Source organism: Talpa europaea (assembly GCF_964194135.1).
Source record: "Talpa europaea genome assembly, chromosome: 6".
NCBI lineage: Eukaryota > Metazoa > Chordata > Mammalia > Eulipotyphla > Talpidae > Talpa > Talpa europaea.
The window spans coordinates 9,286,627-9,309,975 of NC_140072.1; the positions used below are offsets into that span (position 1 = coordinate 9,286,627).

Below are 23,349 nucleotides of genomic sequence, written 5' to 3' on the forward strand. Positions count from 1 at the left end.
TTACATGGCAGAAAATACTTCCCATTCATTACACAAACAACTGTTATGCAGCATGTAGCAGTGTGTGAGATGTTAGGAAGTGGGGCTACAGAAGTATGACCTAATCTTTAAGAAGCTCAAAATCTTCCTGAGTATGAAGTACTTTGGATAGAAATAACCAAAGGTATTTTGAGGACTCAAAGGAAGAATAAGAAAAAAGGGGACCTAACTTCCTCATCAGAGTCCCACAAACCAAACATCTTTAATAATGCACAAAGTTCTCTTTTATAGTTTCTATGCAGATTGGCAGGAGGAAGAGTAGGTGGCAAAAGAAAAATTACATTTTCTAGAACAGTATCAGTTACATAGTCTTTTTTGCTTAGCCTTCAGTCTTCATGAAAATTTGGCATAGCAACTTAAAAAGGAATGTTACAGGATATGTATGAAACAAAAATGTTGAGTCCTTGGCTGAGTTTACTGCAGACCAATGAAAGAACCATTTGTAAAATTTCAGCCAGCAAGACTGCAAAAAAAAGTTTTAAGACTCAAAAATACAAATAATCATGCCCTCAAGTATTTGCCATTTTATGTACATAAAGGATTTACAACTGGCTTTCTTTAAAAAGTACACTACTTATAATCAAAATTGATGAGGTTAACTCTATCATAATTCTATTTTAAAACTTGATATCAAGTGAAAATGCATATGATCTGAAGACTGACAATTCACACCCTTAAAGGCTGTTATATTTCTAGAAAAATAGAAGATATTCATGTGACAAGCATCTGTAATAATTTTAAGTCTTTTAGCAAGGAACAATAGCATGCATATATGTGAGTGCAGACACACACAGACATGTCCACATAACAATGACGATAAGAATAAGACACTGTAGGGTAAATTTTTTTCAGGCTTTTCTGCCCTCCTGCCATTAGGATTACCCTGCCTGATGGGGCACCTGCATTTTGTTACATCATTACAAGTTATGTAGTTTACTTCTGTGGGCCAGGGCAGCAGTAATGATGTATTCTCCAAGAGAAGCAGAGGCAGGAAAGAGAAAGAAAGAAAGAGAATGGGGTGAAAGAACACCAGGGAAGAGTGAAGACATGCTGGGGGTCTTGCAGGCCTGCTAGCCTCCTGGCACCCTGACCCCCTGGCACCCCTGCCTGCCATATACCTGGTTGCCTGAGAAAGCCACCGAGGGCTCCAGAACTCTCCTTTACTCACTGCTCCGATCATACAGATGCTGCACTGTGCCCTTCCTGGCACTACAGACACAAAGTTGAAAGTCTCAGTACAAAAAAGTGAATTATCAAGACCCTAAATTCAACATATAACATCCATGTTTAAGAGCAACAATTTCTCACATCTGCTAGCATCACCCAAATAGCTTAGCAAAATGCACTTGGAAGGCGGACACTAACATTTGACTAAGACTGAATGTGAAATCTGGGGGATAAAAATGACTAGCTCTCAAATTCAGAAAATAATAAGTTTTCAAATTTTTAACTTTAATAATTTTTCAAATAGCATTCCCAATAAATTACCATATGCTTTAAAAAGAAACCATTATTTTTGTAAATTACAATAAAATGACAACAAACTATTTGATGATTTTTAAAAAAACACTTAAGATTTATAATTTTTTAATGATTACATCCATAGCTATTGAATAGAGAGAAGGGCAAACCTAAAATACCAAATGTCTTCTGAAAACAAAGTAGGAATTTTTTTACGCCGTCCCTATTAATAGACTGATTTCATTAGGAAAATCTGGAAAGGACACATTCACTTTTACAAGCAGCTCAAGTGTTTTTATGAAAGAAAGGTATTTACAAGCAGTTTATTTAAAATAAAAGTATTTAATGGCAAAATTCTTTCTATAATCCTTAGTTTATTACATACTAAATATTACATACCAATTCCTATGCAATTATATTTTCCATTTAAAGCAAATGATGGCAGTATTGCAGTTGTGAGATTACTGTGGGTTTTAAATAGAGTAACTATTGTATTAACCAGGTACTTCTGAGAATGAAGGGGAGCATTATTAATGATTTTACCTTGGCAATGAGCATAAATCGGTACTGGACCTGGCAAAGCAGGAAGCATGATCCCCGCTCTTTCAGAGACTACCATGCTAATTAATATTATGTTTGTTTTTTAATTCATTTTACAGATAAAACTTGATCAAGAGGGAATAAATATTTACATTTCCTTACCAATATCAATGTATTTGGGGTCCAAGGGTGTGCCAATAGAATTACAAAGAACTAGCACGAACTGTGAAGGAATAAGACAAAAATTATCAGTGTGCCTGCTTGGGCTGGAACACTCACAGCTGGTGCTTATTTCTATACATAGTATCACTAACTAGGAAATAACTGATGAAAAATTAAATGCAAAGAAAAGGAAATATAATCTACAGCATTAAAAATAAATATGAATAAAAATTAAGCCAGGTTGATTTGATATAACAGGGATTTTTTAAGAGTCCACTTAAGAAACACAAAGTATACTTCTAAAGTTCCTGATCTGCGGTCACCTCAAAATTCATTTTTATCTGATAACCAACTATATAAAGAGGTAACTTAATTTGTTACCGTTGCACCAAAGGTTTCCATCTCGTTCTCCTCCTTTGAAGCAATGTATAAACGACATGAGAAATTCAGAAAACTTTAGTTAATTCAAAAAATGATTAATCCAACCTAGTGAAATTGATTTTAAATGTCCATTATACACAATGTTAAAATATACACAATAATTAGCAATGGTTATTAAGAAAATGAATCAAGTGTAATACACACTTTATACCATATTGTTATATAAACAAAAGTGATACTTTTGTATCCTGCTTTTCTATATAACCTCTTCTATATCCTGTACTAAGAATACTATTTTCACTTAGACATATTCCTGACGAGAATAATATCTAATAAACAATTTTCTATTTACATATGTGGATTTTTTGCCTTTTCTCAGCATCTCAAGTAAAACTTCTTGAATTTCATAAACACAAACTCAGTGATAAAAATTATAATAAAACATCATAATTTACTCTTCCACTACTCAAAATAAGCTTATTCACTGCAACAAGATACAGGTTTTTTGGTTACTCATCATTTATATGCTGCTAGTTTAAAGAGTCAAACAGTTCCACAAGATTTTAAAATAGAAGTTTTCCCAGCCACTTCCCATACCCTGCTCCCTGGAGTAATTACTTGCAGCTCCTTTAAGCCATTCTTTCGATATTTACCTCTACAAATCCAAGCCAAGCTTATCCTGCTGCTTCTTGTTAGTCTGTTTCCATCCGGGCACTCATGACTTCTGCTCTAGGTGGCATGTACCTCTCTCACCAGCCTCTCCCAGCCTCCCGACACACAGGCCCACACCCCCATCCCTCCATCTTCCCACCTTTAATTTTGTTAGATCAGAATGTAGGCTTAATACATTTATTACACTTCCATTAAAAGCTTTTTAGTTAAAAAAAAAATCCAGTGAGCACATCAGTTTGACTGTAAATGTTTATTTACAGCTGAGTCATAAAGTAGAACCAGACTTCTTTTCCTTTCAAGCACATTTTGCTTTCCCTATAGGCTAATAATTGTCTCTATTTTTTTCTCTTTGCATAGTTTTCTCTGTATTTATTACTCAAGTCCCTAATCATTCCCCAACTACGTATGTCTCCTCACAAAGGCACAACCGCAGCACCACTACATCGCAAATTTCTTTTGCAGCTGGGTAACTGCGCTCATCTACTCGCCCTGGCACAAGGGCACAGCTGGTCCCACTCCAGCACTGGTGGCAGATTATTCTCTATTGGTTTAGTCCTCGTCTTGGTGCCCCATATCCTGAGCTAACTTCCTAAGATAAGGAAGCTCAGAAAGAGATTTTTGTTGCCTTGTACATCTAGGAATGCCTTTACTCTCCCTCTAGTTAATTCATAATTTGTTTACAATGTGGAATTCAAGATGGGAACCCATTTGCCCTCAGAATTTTGAAAGTAGTTCTCCAAAACATTGCTGTTGCCAAGTGGCATGCCTGAATGATAACTGGCCCCATGAAATGTTTGTCCTCTCCAAAAATTTATAGGGATGTTCCTTTCATTCCCAGCGACCTGAAAATTTGAATTTTCTTGAGGTAAAAATGTTTTTATTCACTGAGCGAGGCATGTGCAGGAAAATTTCTTTGATTTTTTTTTTTTTTTTTTAGATTCACTCTCTCTGTGTTGCCTGTAAACTCTTTTCAGAACAATTATTATTCAAATGCTCTCCTTTCAGGTCTCTGATTGTCTTTCACTCTTATTTTCCATTTTCTTGTCTTCCTACTCTATGGGTTTTCCTTCATTTTATCTTCTAACTCCTGCCAATGTTGTCATTGTTTTACCTTATTTTAATTTCTAGAAACTGCCTTTTCTACAGTATCCTTTCTTTGCTTCATGGATGTAATATCTCTTAATGCTGATGATTAAGATGGACTTTATTTATAGTATTTATTTTATGCCATGAGTCATTGATTTTTAAAGCAACATAACTCCAAATAAAAAAAGTCAAAGGCTACCTAAACTGTTATAAATGGTTGTTGGCACAGAATTTTTTAAGCATTTATCCTAGACATCGGGATATTCATTTTATTTATGGAGTTTCAACTTGGAAAAGGACTGTGTTTTTTTTTTTTAAAGATTTATTTATTTATGCATACAAGAGCCGGGATACAGGCCAGAGATGCAGGAGGTGGGAGGGGGGTGAGAGGATTCACCAGAGACAGAGTGGGGAACAGAACTGGCAGACTGACTGAAGTAAACTGCTGAGGGAAACAGCGGGCGAGTCAGGGGAGGTCTGCTGCACCATGTGGGTTGCTCCCTGGCCGGCCAGGGATGGAACTCGTGCTGCAGAGGCTGTGGATTGCCTCAGAGTGTGGTGCTTAACCCCTTGTGCCACCAGGGAGGCCCGAAAACTGTGGTATTTTAAATATATTTTGGGAACAAAAAGCTTCACTACTGAAGTAAGCCAATACTGCTATGGATTAACGGTAGGAAAAAAAAAATCAGAGGACACAGAACCAATGGACCAATTCATTTTCTAAAACAGAGGTCTACACAGACATGGTCAATAGACCCAACAATGTACTGTACCTGCCAATACAGAGGCCACACTTGAGAAGGTGGGTCACTACAGACCTATCTTGCCAAGAAGTTCATCCATCTAAGTTTAAACCTATCAAGGAACACGTACCTGAGGATGATTTTCATCAGCTTTTGTTGCCAATATGCAGAAATCTCCACAGGTAGTAATAGAAATGAGACTCTTCACATATTTAACATATTTCTCATTGTTTTTTGTATCCCAAAAGATAACACAGTACTCTGGACGATCAGGTCTGGTGTAAGCGTAAACTACAGTGTTTGAGCAATAACCCCACTAGGAAGGAAGGAAGGGAGAAAGGGAACAGAGGAGGGGAATGACAGAAAAAAAATAACTTTAACATTGGGGGTAAAAATCATACGCAGAAATATTGTAATACCTTTTCTCACTAAAATTACTTTAAGAATCTAAGCACAATAAAGACAGTTACAAAGAATTACTACAAAAATAAATTTAGTTTAATATTCCTTATTTTAATTTGTAGGATTTAAACTTCAGTGGAAAAATTTCAGATTTTTCAGTTGTCAAATACAAACTACTTGGGGACAACAGAGAGAGTGACTTAAAGTTTAAACTCTGGGTCCCTGTGCCAAATAGCCACAGTAGTTTGACAAATCAATCTTGTATTTCAGAATTTATTTTGCATTAAATGTTTAAAATAAAATATCAACTAGTTATTATGCTGCTCCTCCTCATTTTCCTCTTATGATCCATTCTTTGCTTTTTTTTACCCTGTTTGGTGACCTGGAGGTGGACTTTTATAAACACCATCACCTGGGCTACCTTGCCTTCTGTGTTCCAGTTGGGTTGGACCAACAGAAGGTACCAGTAAGGGCAGAGATGAGTCAAAGTATTTATTGCCCCAAGTCCTTTCTGCTGAGCCAGCTGGCAGTGGCTGCGCCCCTGCGGGACAGCCCTCCTCTGGAATGGCCACAGTTCTCATGGGATCTGGGAACAATACCCCCTCCCTTGCCCACTTTTCTAGTCTGAGGGGGCTTGCCTTGCTTTGTAACAAGCCCTCCAGCAGTCTCCAGGTTCTTCTGTGAGTGTGCCAACATTTCCTGCTGAAGCCCTGACCCATGGGGTAATTTTACTAATTAGCTAGAGGCTCTGGAAAAGTTTACTAGTTCAAAGGTCTTCACAAAGGTCTCCTTTCAGCTGGTTTCTAAAACAATGAAACTATGAAGAGATAGGCAAGAAACAGATATTATACTTTGAACTGTATCAAAATAATTTAGTAAAAAACAGCTTCTCTTTTTTTTTTACAATTGTCCATAATACGCACCTTGTAATCAGGTCGAATATTTGCAAAATATATAAAAGAATCAACGGCCAGTGCAATTTTCAGTCCACCTCCTTCCCAAGACAGTGCAGACATGTGCTTTCCAGGAACCTTCAGAGTCCCCAGATGCTGAAAAAATAATTATATTTCACCTGAAATAACACATTTAAATCAAACACAAATCACCACCAAAAGAGGTATGAAAATTATTTTCTGAAAAGTTGCCACTCACTTCAAAATCATTTTCTTCAAGTTTTACAATAAAAAACATACACATGATAGGAATATTTACAAACTATCGCCAAAGAACTTAATATTAAATTTCACCAACTCTAACATGCCAGTCTTAAATGTGCATCCTTTCTGATGTACAATTAAGGAAAGAAAAGACACATCACTAATTAAAATAGGGCAACTTTGATTAGAACATGCATCCCAATTTTGATTGTAAAAAAATGTGCTTCTGGGAATCAATGATCATAGCAGGAAATTCAATCGTAAAGCCTTGCCTCTCTCTCATCCCCACAGCCAACCAGGTACCCAGTCCCACCACTTTCACTCCTCTCCATCCTCCACCTCAACTGCCTCCCTTCTTGAATGAATGGAGGGAACAGCCTCCTAATTACAATTTTTACCTTTTGTCTCTTGCTTCATTCATACCCTCTATCCTCCAAATTCAATCTCTATTCTGCTGTCTTTCTAGAACACAAATCTCAACATATCCTAATCTGTTTTCAAAAAAAAAAAAGTCTCATCTTTAAGCATCAACAGCTCCCACTATCACTTTCTTTAGCAAAGCAGACAGTGGCTTCTCTACCTGGTCCCAAACTGCACCCCTTGGCTCATTACCTACAATTTAGCCATAACCACTGTGTTCGCAGCCACGAGATATGCCTCCATGCCTCTGGCCCATATAAAATTACTTCTGCCTGAAACCTCCCCTCTCCTGCTCTTCCTGGTCCTCCTAGAGAAAGATGATTCACCCTTCAAGATACAACTCAAATATTGTCTCTTCAATCAGTCCCACCTTCTTCTCTCTCCTGTGGTTTTGAAGAATTTTGACAGTGAGCTACTTGGGAGCACTAACTTGATCATATTCACATTTATTTCCCGTTCCCTTAATAGATAACTTGGTAAACTGGTAATCAATATATCTATTAAGAAAATAAAATGCACCATCCATTCAAATTTTAATTTCTTCAAATAACCAACACAATATATATTATGGTTAAATTAGTGACCAAATGAGTACAAAGGGTTTATTAATATGGTCATAAAATAACAAAAGATTTTTATCCATATTATTTGACAGAATAGTCGAACCTAAAAATTTTAATAAATTATACTTGTATCCCTTATTCTTCTGCAGCTATGGTCTATTTAATGTATTCAACTCCAGTTTGCCAAAGAAACTAATGGGGGAACAAGCTTTAACCTGGGAAGGTCCATGGCCATATTGTTGCGGGAACAAGCCGGTTCACAGCAGCCCTCTTGGTACTGACTGTCTACATTGGGGGATCAAGGCCCTCTTCTACCTCTGCACTCCTGCCAGGTGGGGGCAGCACCAAGGAAAGAAAACCGATTTGGAGCATTCAGCAGCACAGCTAGCTCCTTTAGTTTTCACCATTGCACTAGGAAATATCACCTTTATTTTGGGAAATAAGGAGGCCGAGTCTTAGAAGGTAAAGGACTTCTCTAAGTCACACTACACTGTGGACACAGAATTCAAAACCAGAGGGTTGGCCTGACTACAAACCCCACGCTCTGTGTCCTCTTCTACAGCTAAGACCATGATGCAAACACCAGAAGACCCAAGCCCCCAGAATCAAAAGTGAAGTCTCCCCTGAGGTATTCTCTCATTTTGAATCTTTGGGATAATTTCTTTCCAAGATATCTTCCCTATCTCAACTATAACAGAGGGGCAAAAATAAATGCCCCACATAGTCACTCATTTAAAAAGTATTAAGTGTCTCATATGTCCTAAGGTACCTTTACCTTATCGATGTTGTTCTATACACATGATTTTACACGATAATTAAAAACAAGACTTAGAACCCACATTTTTCTACCTGGAGAGGCAAAAGTAGTAAAAATAAAGATAAAACAATGCAAAGATAAATTAATAATGATTTAAAAAATCAGTAAAAAATGTGAATTAAGAAGGTTATAAACATCAAAAATAACTTGAAATCAGAGCTTAAATATTTAGGAATCTTGAGAACTATACTTCTGTGTTCCCTTAGGTTATACAACTACCAACTCCTTACAGCACATTCTCTGGGGTAGCAAAGACAGATTCAAAAGCATCAGATGACACCATTTCTTATCCTTACAGAAGTAATTAAAATGTGAATATTAAAACAACTGGTAAGGGCCTCCCCTGGTGGCGCAGCAGTTGAGTGCTGAGCTGTGAAGCTGCCTGCAGCCTCTACAGCACTGGTTCGATCCTGGCCACCAATGAAGGTCCCACATGGCGCGCAGACCTCTCCTGCCGCACCCGCTGCTCCCCTCAGCAGTGTTTTCGGTCCTTCTGCCTGTTCTGCTCCCCACTCTGGCTCTGGTGAATTCTCTCACCCTCCTATGCTTCTCTCTGTACCCAGTGCTTGTATAAATAAATCTTTAAAAAAAAAAAATAAATAAAACAAACTGGTGAAGTTTTTTACACCACTGAAAATAAATGTTATTGAAGTCAATGGTAAAGATAATAAAAACCAACAGGATATCCTAAAGAGACTAAATATTGCAAGGATTAAAAGATAAAATGCGTAAAAACATATTAAGCTTAGTAGGCAATAAGCTTTCACTTTCTAAATTACTTAAAATTCACAATATACTAATTCTATTTGATATCTCTTACATCAGTAAGAAGTCCAAAAAACTTCTTTAAAAGTTAAAATTCTTAATACTATTGAGAAACATAACATGCATATGAAAACTGTTCATATTTTAATGTCTCATCACCTAAGATTAATTACTAGACATGCCTTCTTCATATAATTGGTAACTACATCAAATAAACACTGTTAGAAGTTTTAGGAAAGGACAGACAGAAATGTAGGCTTCATATCTATGTACATTTAAAATATCATATTAAAAGTCATAAAAATTAATCTAAAATGAAATCACACTAATAAAAACAACTCAAAATCCAGCAGTGAAAAGAAATACAAATTTAGCTCACAGAGAAAACATTCCAAATAACTACTGTATAGGGACTTCTTTTGTGAAACATCTGCTTTTCTAAATCTCCTGATCATAAAATAAATTCCATGATAAAATACAACCCTAAAGACTGAAAATATAAAGATGTTATTCAAAAACTTACCCAACATCTCATCATTTTCAATCAAAATGTAGCTACAAGGAAATGTAGCAAGTTTACACTTTCCCTCCACTTGTTCTTCCCTGACCTTAGCTGCTGCATATGTCAATGGAAGGAAGAGAAAATCCTGATGACACTCACCTCACCAAATGGAGTATAAAACTGCACAGTGTTTACATCTTTATCCTGAGCAGCTGCCTTCTGGGAACCTGCCACAGCCAACACACTGCCAATGTGGTTCCACTGGATGCTCACAACATACATGCCTGTGTCCACCAGGACAGGGTCTAGCAAAGAAGAAAAAACAAGATAGCTGTGGTAAAATACTCAGCCCCTCGCACTCTGGAATCTGAAGAACAATTTTAAAGTATACTTTTTAATTCTCCACATTAAAGGGGGAAAGAGAGAAGAACTGCATACTTTGGTCATTCTCATGTCTCATGATTTGACACCTCCCATTGTCAAAGCAGATAGCCAGGCAGGGGCAGTCCGGCTCCACGTAGCCTTCAGTGCCATGATACCAGTGAATCCCAGCAATACTGATAGCTCCGGTCACATTCACCAAACAGTTCAGTTTCATCTTCATCTAAATCAAATCAGTTAGGTTAACAGTCTGTATTTTAAAACAGATGAGTATGACTAGAATGTCGCGGACTTTAAAGCCTGATTTCAAATGCAAGCTCCATCAGTTACTGATCTACTAGTCCTGGACAAATCACTTTGCCTGAGTTCAACTTTTCGCCATTTGCAAAATGAAAAAAAAAACCTCACAGAATGTTTATGAAAGTCAGATGATAAGAGGTGTATGGAAGCACTCTGAAAATATCAGTGTCAAACAAACTCAGCTATTACCAGTTCCACCAATGAGTGGCTTCATGTAACGACACAGCTGAAAACACACTGCCAGTGAGATTAGAGACTCTCAGTGCTGAGCTCACAAAGCCAGTGTTTCCTGAGATTATGCTACCTGCACCTACTCTATTTTGTTTTTTTTCCAGGGCCTGGCTTTTCTTTTCACAAAGAAATTTTATTCACTTGCTACAAAAATATCTTTGGTATTTCATGTAAACCTTGGTTCCAATATCAGAAGACACAGAGGGTAAAGGGCCCCTCATCCAGCTCATTATCTCTCTCGGCTTCAAGACATGGTGTCCTTTCCAGCTACCAGGCAATCAGAACTAAAAGCTGAAAATAGTCTAACATGTTGCAATACATGCCATGAAGCAATCAAAAGAACTTTAATAAAAAAAGGTAGACTACTACAAAAAAATCTCAATTGGAGGCTTTGATTGCACACATCATCATAACAAATAAATGAGTATAATACATGAGTGATAGATAAAATAATCATATAAAATTATATAAATAAAACCGATGAATATATACACATATATGTATGTATACTTACTATAAAATTCCCTTGATTATCATAAATGTGGATTTCTCCATTTGCCATTCCAAAAAGTAAGATCTTACTGTCTGCAGACCAAGCTACATGGCATAACTGTATACCCTTCAGGTCTTTTCCCCAAATACGATTCCCTAAAACAAAACACAGAAACTAATTATTTCATTAAAACTTCAAGCACATGATTATCCAACAACTGCTTTACAAGTCCTGATTTCCCTGAAGAACACTCACATTGTCTAGAGCATTCGCGCATTTATTCAATTTATTCAGTCAATAAATATTTATTAAGCACCTACTACATGCCAAATACCCTATTAAAATAACAGTGGAAAAAGTAGCTATTTCATACTTCTTCCCTTCTCTTTTAGACTCTGCCCCGGCCTGTCTCCAAATTAGCAGATTAATCCAATTTCTAATTTGGAAGAAAAATAAAGGTTTTCAAAAAAGAAATTTTCTCATTTCCGTTTTTTAACAGTCTGAACAGAACTGAATCTACACAAATCTTTTCTGCTTTGGCCCCTAAAACAAAGGAAGAAGTGTCTCCCCAACGAGACACCCACTCACCCACTCAGGCTAATCCCTCTGCCACTTCTCTGATCTGATCCATTCCTAGCTTTGTAAAGATGTATCAATTATTCTCATTTTCCTTTCTTTTTCAATTCTTTTATCTAGGCCCTTCTTATACGCATACTCAGATTTATCCATCTTTACAGATGCCATTTCAAAAACAAACCAACCAAAATAAAACAAAAACATTTCTCTCAACCATAAATTCCCCTCCAGGTATCATCCTATTTCTAGCATTCACTCTTTCCAGCCAAAGGTCTGGAAAGAGTTCTCTACACCTGTAATCTCCCCGCTGCTGTTCTCCCACTCATCCTCAACTTCTGCCCAAAACTCCACTCCACTGCCTTCCTACAGATCACCAATGGCCTGTGTTAAACCTCTAAAGATAAAAAATTATCAGCTAAGGACCTCCCCGGAGGCACAGCAGGTTGAACGCAGAGCTATGAAGCTTAACGGCGCAGCCTCTGCAGCGTGGGTTCAATTCCCAACCGGCAAGGGAGATCCCCACAGGCACAGCAGACCTCTCCTATCTCACCCGCTGCTCCCCTCAACAGTGTTTTCGGTCCGTCTGCCTGTTCTGCTCCCCGTTGTCTCTGGTGAATGCTCTCACCCTCCTGTGCCTCTGGCCTGGACCCCTGTATAAATAAATAAATCCTTTAAAAAAATTATCAGGGCCTCCCCTGGTGGCGCAGCGGTTGAGCGCTGGGCTGCAAAGCTGTCCGCAGCCTCTACAGCACTGGTTCGATCCCAGGCCACAGGCGAGGGTCCCACATGGCACGCAGACCTCTCCTGTCTCGCCTGCTGCTCCCCTCAGCAGTGTATTTCGTCTGTCTGCCTGTTCTGTTGCCCGCTCTGGCTCTGGTGAATTCTCTCACCCTCCCACGCTTCTGACTGTACCCAGTGCTTGTATAAATAAATAAATAAATCTTTAAAAAAAAAATTATCAGCTAAGTCTTAGTTCTGAGCACAAAGCATTACCATCCACAGAGCCAACAATCACTGCCCCATCTTCATACACGATGCAGATCTTCTGCCCGTCCGCATTCCAGCTCATGCTGCGGACCACGGATTTATTTCTATTGTTGATCATCTCCTCATACCAAGAGCCTATTTTCACAAATTCACAAAAAAAAAATACAATTCAAAGTTTTCACAACTGTTAAATGGTACTTAAGAGTTGAAAGCACTCCACAAAATACACTGTAGGATAATTCATTGCAAAGTTTTCTATAACCTGAGACATTAAACTATAAAACCTCATATCCAACATACACAAAAAATTAAACTGCTCCAAAGATTATCATAGAAAATATAACAGATACCCATCTCTTCTCCTCTTCCTCCTTCCCTCCCTCCCTGTTTCCCTGCCAACTTCCTGCCCTTCTTTCTTTCCTTCCTACCAAAAAAAAAAAACAAAACTTCACTTGCTCTTGAGAGCCAAAACAATGGATTTTTCTCAATAAAGATCTTTTTTTTTATCTCTTAAATACACTTCAATAACCGGAAAAAAATGGAATAATCACAATAACCTGATAAACTCTACAATGGTCAATAAGCATATTAGATTAAAATTCTAAACTTCCTTCAAAAATACTTTAAACAAACAAAAAAAAATACTTTAAACAGCTGATAACATACTAGAGATATTATATCACCAATGCTAAATGACAAAAACATTGTTGCACACAGCATTGGACTGAGATGCAACTAATCTCAGCAGAACCAACTGCAAGGTGAATCTGGAGGCTGTTTTGTTGTGTTTTTGTTTTTTGAAAGTTTTTACCACATTTTGTTATTAGAAACTCTCATCTGCAGCCATGCAAATGATCATGTGACCTGGAGTAAGTAGTCAAGGCAGGGCATTATCAGAGTTAGGACTGAGGCACAGAGAAAACCTACCTTGGAAAAAGATAAAGTCTACTCCAGCCTCCAGTACTTGTACATTTGCTTCCAGCACACACAAATTTTAGGAAAAAAGAAATTCATGGACTATGACATAGTTTTTAATTAAGAGCTGTTAAATGGCACACCCTGCATCTTGTCAAAGCAACACACATGAACAAAATGGTTTTTGCTGTTGAGTTGATGGCAACAGGCCTCAAGAGAATAGGTATCATGAGTTACTTTTCTGGTAATAGTGAAGCAGTGTAAGCTAATCCTCCTGTTGCTCTCTCTTCTGGGCAAAAGCACAAATTGTGAGTTGGTAGAGCAGAGATAAAATCTGTATCTATGAAAGAAAGGAAGCTAACTGATTCAATAAAGGAAGTGAATTATTGCCTTAGACTTCCTAATAAATGTATTTTTAACTACTGAGTGAACTCCAGTTACTGACCACATGGAAACTAATTCTTTGCTTAGTTTCCATGGGGGGGAAAAAAGAGCTAGCTCAAGCAGGAACTATCTGCTTAGTGTCTATGTTCATTTTGGAGATAGCCAACAGGCACCTGATTCATTTCTTAATACCAGGCCACAGTTCAAAGGAAATAAAGTTAAAGGGTAAAGTCAACAGGAACAAATCCAGAAATATCACCATTGTGCAGTTAGGATGAATTCCAGCTGCTGGTTAGAAAGGTTCCAAAGATGTTATTCCCCCTGCAAATACTGCAATTCAGACTCCAATTTGTGAGAGATGAAACAAACTTCCCTAACATACCTTTATATAACATCCAGACAATGATCAGCCCATTCTGATCACTGGTGGTCAACTTCTGGTATTGTTCATTCCATGTCACCACTTGAACAGAACCTAAAAATTATAAAAATGATTTAGAAACTAAAAGGAAAAAGGCTACCATTGATTTCAAATTTATATTCTGATAATAAGCCCCAAGAGCATGTTAAAATCAATATAGTTTCTGTTCAACTAACTGGTCTGTAATATTACTCAGAAGTACTCAGAGGATGCAGTTACTGTTATCACTAATTTTCTGTAACAATGCATAATAGTATTTTCATGTTTCTTCCTATTTCATGCCAGCAAAGGCACCTATGGTCAGTTGCAGGAAGCACCATATAGTCAATGATAGAAACAAACATGATTTACCCAGTTGGTCTGACTGTCAAGGAACATAACTCTCAAAGGACATGATGCTAAGTAGTTGAATTTGTTTCTTTGTTTGGTTTTTATTTTTTGGAGAGGGGAGATGTTGTGTTTGGTTGGTATGTACCATATTCTCTCCTCCTCCACCCTGATTTTCCATTCTAACAGTAACACACTCTTGAACCTATCTTAGACCTCTAGGTTATATGAACAATTGATATTTTGTTTTGTTTGTTTAATCCCTAAATAGTTTAATGTATATTGCCTAAGAATAAGGACATTCTCTTTGATAACCATATTACAAATTAGGAAATTTTAAATGGACATAATATTAATATCTATCTCACAGTTCATATTCAAATTTTATCAATTGCCCAAATAATTTCCTTTACAGATATTCACTTTTCTCATTCCAAGATCTAATCTAGGAATGATCTAATCTAGTCAGTTATTAGGTCTTTTTTGTGTCCTTTACTCTGGAACCATAAGACAGATACTTAAAAAGGATTACACAACCATTCATTAATAAAAGTATTTTTAATACATAAAATAACAGCTACTTTTTTCAGATTCATTGATGGTGTTGTAAAATCATGAAAAAGTTCTTGAATTACTCTAGGTTGCACTAATTAATAAACTCAACAAAAATAATTACTTGAAATAGTACCATTATTTGAAATACTGGCATTTCTGCATTTAGTAGTAGCATTTCTGCTTCCACATTAAAGATGAAACTATTCAAATATGATTTTTAAGGTTATACAACTCACCACTATGACCTTCAAGAGTCTGATTCATAGAAAGGTTACTGGGAGCTGCAAGACCCCTCAACTTTGCATCACCTAGAAAATCAAACAAAAACCTACTATGGCAAGTACATACAAGTGATAGATGATAAGATTTTGATGTTTCTTGCTTTTTTTTTTTTAATGCTGTTCCTATTCCTGAAGGATATTAGAAAAATTGTATTTTAAACATGCCTCATTCTGATCTATTTTCTTAGGGTGGAAACATGGACTATAATACATACCCCCTGAGAAGATATTATTCTGGTAAAATAAAGCAAAATGTAGACAATAATACCAATTACTCAGCATATTAAAAGTATTAGGAGTTATCATTGCTACTTATTCCTTCCCAAAAGATGGCAAATAAAAATATTTATGACACATAGATTGAAAATTCTGAAACATAAGAGATAAAAAGCAAAGACCTTAGAAAATGGTTTTTACTAGATTTTGCAGAATCTTACATGCATCCACTCACTTATTCATTCAACAATATTTATTGAATTTCTATACTGCTATGTACTATAAAAATTTCTAGAAGCAAAATGATGAACAAAATAATTAAGACTCTCCCCTCAAAGAGCCTGTATTCCACTGAGGGAACAGATATTAAATATCATTCAACACCCACAAAAATATGTATGCATGTATATGTATAGTGGGGTGTGTGTGAAGGCATAACAGTAACAGAGAAGGATTAATTTAAATTGGAAAGAGGGAAAATCAAGGAAATCTTTCTGAAGAAATGACATTAAGTTGATACTGAGGGATAACTGGAGACATGCAAGTGAGGTAGGGGAATAAGGAGAGCACCAAAGGCAAGGAAGCAGCGAGTATAAAAGCCCTGGGTAACAGAACATAGTCTTTGACAAACCGAAGTAAGGTCTATGCAGTTGAATTAGGGGGGAAATAGCATAAGATGAGGCAGGAGTGACAGGCACAAGGAAACTTCAGAAGTCTTGTAGGAAACAATAAAATTTTAGATTTTCCAAAGTGCAATGGAAGCCTTCAAAGAATTTTTATTTAAATTATTTATTCTCCTTGATTACTAATCACATGGTGGCAAATATGGCAATATTAAAATATGCCATCTCAGTAAACTAATGTTTATTTAGAAAATCTGCTTGTTGCATATAAAACATAGCATTTGAATTTTTCACTTAAAATTACAAATTTGAAAAAAATCTCAAAAATTTGCAATAATGGAAATAATAAAACTTGATGCTAAAGAAAATTCTACTTTTGGCTAACATATATCTTAAAATATTACTAAAAATATCCTTTATTTGAAAAATACTTTTCACTGTGAAAACAATATGAAGAAAAAATACCTGAATTCCTCTAAAACCTCTAGTTCTAATTATCCAGCTGCTGTCTTGGCAACACTAAAATAAGTATTATTTATACATATAAACATGCACATATAGTTATATACACATGCATACATGTGTGTATATGCATACATATGTGTGTATACACGCATGCACACACATACATATGACTAGCACAGTCATCTGTCAAACAATTAGGACAGATATTGGCATATACACTAGGTTGAACATTTTTTCAACATAGGGTTCTTTCAGTCATCAAATCTTTTAAAAATTGTACTAAACACTTAAACCTATTCTAATTTTTTGAGAGTGTATGGTGGACACATTTTTCTTAACTTACAGAACCGAAAATCCATTCTAACGCCTTTAGCAATAGTGACTATAACCAAGTAAAATTAGTGAAATGTGATTCTAATGGTTCATAGGACCCAATATATTTGAAAGTGTAATAAAGCAATTCCGTTTTTCTATTTTTTTTGGTTTGAAATCAGAGTTCTAATCAGGTTAAATGTTTTTCTCTCTATGCAGCTATAAAGTACAGCACCCTTCACATAATAACTGCTGACAAAAAAGAAGAAAAGCTCTCAAAATTCAGCTTTACACACTGAACAAATAGTACCCACATCTGAATACTTGCTGGTCTCTTGCTGGTACCAACATCAAATCTTAATCACACACACACAAAAAAAGGGGTGCAAAATCCATCTTAAAATTCTGACATTCAATAAAAGGCCAAAAGTATCAAATGAAGTCAAATAAAGCCAGCAATACCCACTGAGCTGCATTCCTGAACTCCCCAAGGCCGCTAAGGTAACACACGGAGCTGGCAGAGGAACGAACATCTGGTAACACTGACATCACCCTTCTAAGAGCACCTGGCAGAGCTCGAGGACTTCAAAGGCACGGTGAAAGAAGCCATCAATAAAGTAGGCATCTAAAACCCATGAGGAGGAATTTTAAGATGAAATCCATAAATCCCACAATCTAAAGTATATCCCAGAAGCTCAAAAAGGTTAAGGAATTTTAACAGATTAAACTGTAATAAAGTGACTGAAAATGAAGTACATAGGTGAACAGAAGAGCCTGCTAAGAACACCAGACTGCCAAGCACCTTTAGCTTAGAAATCCTTTCACAGAAGTCAGTTTTTGCCTTTACACTTTGCCTTCATAAAAGGTGTAAGCTTTCATTTGCATCCATCAAAGTTGTTAGCAGCCCAATTCCAAGAGAAATTCCTGTTACAGGCGGCACAACAAGCATGGTGAGGAGAATCAAAATATATGGAAGAAACTAGGCAGAAAAAGAAGAGACCATGGAACAGCTGACTCCAGGAGAGAAAATATCAAAAACTTCAATTATTTAAAAGAGGAAGGCTACGCCCAATGGCAATTATACGCTGTGATGGCCCCCAACGCACACCTATTCCTTTTACAAGGCTCCTTCAAAAGATGGTGCAGTTCTGAGAAGGGGTCACTACCATGTTCCCAAACCCCAAACAGGCTCCCCTGGCTGCTCGGGGTGAAAGGCAGCAAGTGACTTGGCATGCCCATGGATACAGCAATAGACACTTGATCTGATATTTCTGCAACTTGGATTTTCAGGTCTTTCTCTAGAATGGAGTGTGTCTGGATATGAACACCCCTGGAACGAAGACTGGACCCTTCCTTGTCACTCCTGTTGCGTGTGCACCAGGCAGGGGGAGAGGCATCCTTGCCGCCTGCCATTCCCGGACGGCTGCGCAGATGCTACAATCGGTATAAATGGTCTTCAATGGTCTTTATCTCTGACCCAAATGTTTGCTTCAGGGTAATATCTTCACTCATGCCCATGAGTGCACAGAGACCTTGGCAGCAGTAGCAGGAAAATTAGGAGCTGCCATCTCAAGCCCAGCCAGGCCCCTGCCCCCCCAACCTACCGACAAAGGGCAGGTAGACCTTTGGGGACTGATTTTTTTTTTTAACAAGGAAATGACACGATCTGGTTCCTTTCTTTCAAAATCCCATGCTAGCTGGAGTTTGAAGTATGGGCTGGAAGGAAGCTAGGAGAGATGAGAGTCAGAGGAAAACTAATTCTCCTGGAATCTATACGAGGGATGATAGTGGCCGGAAAAGATCAAGAGTTCAGCTTTAGGCATAAGTAGGAGATGCGTGGAGAGATGTCTGAAAACTGAGGGCTGGGGCGAGATATAAATTTTGGAATCATCACCATTATAAGCCTCAGGGAGGAAAGAAAACTAGAGAGCACTATAATGACGAGAACGCCCAGATCCAAGTTCTTAGGAATGCCAGCAGTTAGAAGGAAGGGGCAGCTAATAAAGAGGTTGAGGACTTACCAGAGAGGAAAGTGAAGGAAAGGGTGGGTTTAAATGTAAAAATAATTTAAAACATTTGAATTCTGGGCCCCACCCCCACCCCACCCCCGGGTGGCACAGTGGGTTGAGTGCAGTGCTGTGAAGCTGTCCGCAGCCTCTGCAGCGCGGGTTCAATTCCCAGCCAGCCAGGGAGATCTCCACAGGGCACAGCAGACCTCTCCTGTCTCGCCCGCTGCTCCCCTCAGCAGTATCTTCAGTCCATCTGCCTGTTCTGCTCCCCACTCTGTCTCTGGTGAATCCTCTCACCTTCCCGCGCCTCTGGCCTGTTTCCCATCTATTCTATAAATAATAAATAAATCTGTAAAAAAAAAAAAAAACATTTGAACTCTCCTTTTGTCTTGAGGAATATTTCGAGATGGCGGGAAGATCTAAGGTTCATATGAACCAAAAAGACCATCCATTAGATTTGGACCCTCAAAGTCACTGGGGAGGGAAAGAAAGGAGGGAGGAGGCGGAGAGTGAAAGAAGAGAGAATAATTCAGTAGGAAGTTCCCTGAGAACGTGAGAAATGTGAACACTTGGGAGCAAGTGCCAGTTCTAGCTCGCTTCCAAGGAAGCGAGAATGCAAATCAGTGCCAGTGAGAATGCAAATTAGTGCAAACTTTCTGGAGGGTAATTTGGCTAAACATTAAGGACCTTTATAAAGGCACATGGCCTTTGATCCAACAAATTTCATGTATAAATCTATCCTCAAAATGCATTAAACATTTATGTAAAGATTTAGATACAAAGATAGTGTCATTTTAGTAGTAAAAATGTGGAGACATCTAAATATCCAAAATCAGAACTGGGTAAGTAAATTATTTTATACCACATTTTATAAGAATAGACTAAAACCCAAAGATATTATACAACCTTTACAATGATGCTATGGAAGACGTTTTATTGATGTAGAGGATTGTTGTGTTCAATGATAACTTGCTATTTGGTAGCTAAGCTACAAAATAGTTCTTACAGTGGCACATCCTTATTAGCACAGCACAGTGTTTGCTACATGGCAGACATGTAAGAGCTGGTGATTTGTTACCAGAGGGTAACCATCAGTATTGCTGTTAATTACAATACACCAACCTTGTTAGAATCTTCCAGGCTTGTTTTTCATATTTATCCCTTTCAACATGATTTACACTATTAAGTTCCAAAACAAATAATTTAGTCCTTTCTCCAAACCTCCTAACAACCTATTTTCCATATTGTTCACTAATTTCAAAGACCACTCTACCCACATTTCATCAAAAGCACAGAACAGGAAAAGTAGTAAAAATTTTTAAAGACTCCAACATTAAACATAATGAATGTGTTTATTAATGCATCTAAAATTTGCTACATATTCTAAGCAAAACAAAAATGTGTGTACATACATGTGTATATACATTTCAGAAATACAGCATTGAAAAATAAAATAACTAGGGCCTCCCCAGTAGCGCAGCAGTTGAGCGCTGGGTTGCGAAACTGCCCGCAGTCTCTGCAGCGCCAGTTCGATCCCCGGCTGCTCCCCGGCCGCTCCCCGGCCACTGGCGGAGGGTCCACATGGCGCGCAGACCTCTCCTGCTGCCCGCTGCTCCCCTCAGCAGTGTGCTTCGTCAGTCTGCCTGCTCTGCTCTGCTCTCTGCTCTGGCTCTGGTGAATTCTCTCACCCTCCTGCCTTCTGACTGTACCCAGTGCTTGCATAAATAAATAAATAAATCTTAAAAAAAAAAAAAAGAAAAAGAAAATAACTAAACATCAAAAGCCAAACTTTCATTGTTACATAGTATCTTCCTTCCAACCTGACTTTTTATTTCCTACAATTAATCTAGAAACATCAAAACAATTGTTCTCTCTTCACTTGGGTTCCATAGGAGTCTTCTATATAGCAGTTCAAATCAGGGACTTGAAAGTGCCACAAACCTAAGTTCATATTCCAGCTCTGCCACTTACTAGTTACATGACCTGGGCAAGTTATTAACTGATCACATGCCTCAGTTTTCTCATCTGAAATAGCTACCTCTCAAGATTATTGGGAAATCAAGTGAACGGTATAGGTTAAGCACCCTGTAGACAGACAGGCCAAGCAATAATTATGAGTATGCACCTTGGTAGCTTGAAAGCTTGTGCTAACTCAAAGTAAGGTCTGAGGACTAGCAACATCAGTGTCACTAGAAATGCAAATTTCCAGATCCCATTCCAGATGTACTCTGAGACTGGAGGACTGAAATTCACTTTAACAACTCTCCAGATGATTCTTTTTTTTTTTTAAAGATTTATTTATTTATTTATACAAGCACTGGGTACAGTCAGAAGCGCGGGATGGTGAGAGGATTCACCAGAGCCAGAGCGGGGAGCAGAGCAGGCAGAAGGACCGAAGGACACTGCTAAGGGGAGCAGCGGGCAGCAGGAGAGGTCTGCGCGCCATGTGGGACCCTCCTCCGGTGGCCGGGGAGCAGCCGGGGATCAAACCGGCGCGCTGCAGAGGCAGCAGGCAGCTTTGCAACACAGTGCTCAACCGCTGCGCCACCTGGGAGGCCCCAGATGATTCTTATGCCTGAGAAAGTTTAAAAAGCAACGCGGCAAGTTATCCAAAACGTTATTTAGTTCAACTCCCACATTTTACAAGAGTGAACTAAAGCCCAAAGACATTCAGCAACTTGCTGAAAGTCATTCAGTAGTCTCACAGCAGAGCTGAGATTCCTGCCTCAATCTCCTTATCCAGATCTCCAATTTAGACTGGGAATTGCCTAGATCGCCAATCCAGAGCAGCACTGCAGATGCTAAAGGAATAGGAAGCAGTTTGCTGTGGTTCCAGAGAACTAGAATAAGGGAAATCAAGCTGCAAATACAAAATAAGAAAAATGTGCCACAAAAAAATTCTGTCTGGGGGGGAACTAGGTATATAATCATTAACACATCCAATAAGCAGAAAAATAAGTCCTATTAACAATCTGTTAAAATGTTAGATTTTGTGACCTTTCTAAAATCTTGATATGCATCTTATTTTTTAGACTCCTAATAATACAACACAATAAGCAGACATAGCACAAAACAACACCATGAGTTCGTTTTTACTTTTTGTTCTTCTTCATTTTCCATCAATATCTTCAGCAAAAGTCCTCTGATGCTTACAGTTCATATTCTCTGCACTTTATTGTAAAAACTCTGCAGGAAACACCACAAAATGTTTGGGGTTTTCTTTTTTCCTTTTTGAAATAATTAGAATGGCATGCTGATAAATAACAGTAGGAAATCTCTGAACAAATGCTACTAGTCCATTTTCCATCGAGTTCAAATATTTGGGTTACATTCACTTACCTGTCTGTGTCTCTAATTTCAAAACTTTCAGTAATCCATCTTCACCGCCACATGCTATGAACCCTTGGTCCTTGTTCCAAGATATACATTTCAACTTCACGTTATTGGGAATGGCGATCTGAAAGGCAACGACAGCCCCTCTCACGACTTTTCACCGAGGAAAAGAAGGGAGGCTGCAGGAGATGAAGGCAGAGGAGACTCTCCCCATGAAGGGAGATGTTCAGCCTTGCAGAAGCATGAGCTGTTATGAGAATGGGCATGGCGTCCTGAACTTTCGCAGGACCCTACTACATGAGAAAGGCAGTGACTTTGAAGGAACCCAACAGGGGAGTCATAAGCTGAAGTTTTAAAGGGGGTGGTGGGGAACGGAGGAATAAATGCACACCGTCGGTCCCAATTCCCTTCCCGCATGTGACCCTTAGGGTGCCCTGTGTATCACTTCTCTGTTGCCCAGCGTTCTAGTGATGACCCAATAAAGTTCAGTCACCGGGACCAGCAGCAGGTGGAGAAGGGAAGATCCAGGGGGGCATGGAGGGATCGGTCCCGCTGCCTCTGCCCCCCCCTCCTTCCCCCAAAAAACACAGGACCCAGCCAGAGGCAGGAATGGGAGAGCCGCGCGAGAGGACTGGGGGCTCCGCCCGCCAAGGCTGCGTGGGCCCCGGGACCGGCTGGCCGAGCCCGAGGCTGGCCGGGGAGGAGGGCTGGCGCGGGATGCGCGCCGCGGGGCTGCGGGAAGATGGGGGGGCGAGGGCGCCCCGGGAAACTCACTTTCTTGTTCAGGTAAAAGAACATCCTGGGACCCCGAGAGGACGACCACCGCCGCC

At 38.6% G+C, this 23,349-nt stretch overlaps 1 protein-coding gene across 2 annotated transcripts in view; it reads right to left on the bottom strand.

Moving 5' to 3' along the window:
* The window catches only part of WDR35 (WD repeat domain 35), a gene marked incomplete at both ends in the record, with an annotated part of 47,570 nt that extends 24,253 nt beyond the window's left edge, over positions 1 to 23,317 (bottom strand). Inside the window, 12 exons of one of the 2 annotated variants that reach the window (XM_084235637.1) lie at positions 2,203 to 2,263; positions 2,584 to 2,616; positions 5,215 to 5,400; positions 6,410 to 6,535; positions 9,870 to 10,015; positions 10,149 to 10,314; positions 11,137 to 11,270; positions 12,685 to 12,813; positions 14,360 to 14,452; positions 15,517 to 15,588; positions 22,526 to 22,643; positions 23,294 to 23,317. In XM_084235637.1, coding sequence (XP_084091763.1) covers positions 2,203 to 2,263; positions 2,584 to 2,616; positions 5,215 to 5,400; positions 6,410 to 6,535; positions 9,870 to 10,015; positions 10,149 to 10,314; positions 11,137 to 11,270; positions 12,685 to 12,813; positions 14,360 to 14,452; positions 15,517 to 15,588; positions 22,526 to 22,643; positions 23,294 to 23,317 — 1,288 coding nt within the window. The remainder of the gene's footprint in view (positions 1 to 2,202; positions 2,264 to 2,583; positions 2,617 to 5,214; positions 5,401 to 6,409; positions 6,536 to 9,869; positions 10,016 to 10,148; positions 10,315 to 11,136; positions 11,271 to 12,684; positions 12,814 to 14,359; positions 14,453 to 15,516; positions 15,589 to 22,525; positions 22,644 to 23,293) is intronic. The other variant, XM_084235638.1, reaches the window with a different exon arrangement.
* Positions 23,318 to 23,349: the final 32 nt, after the last annotated feature.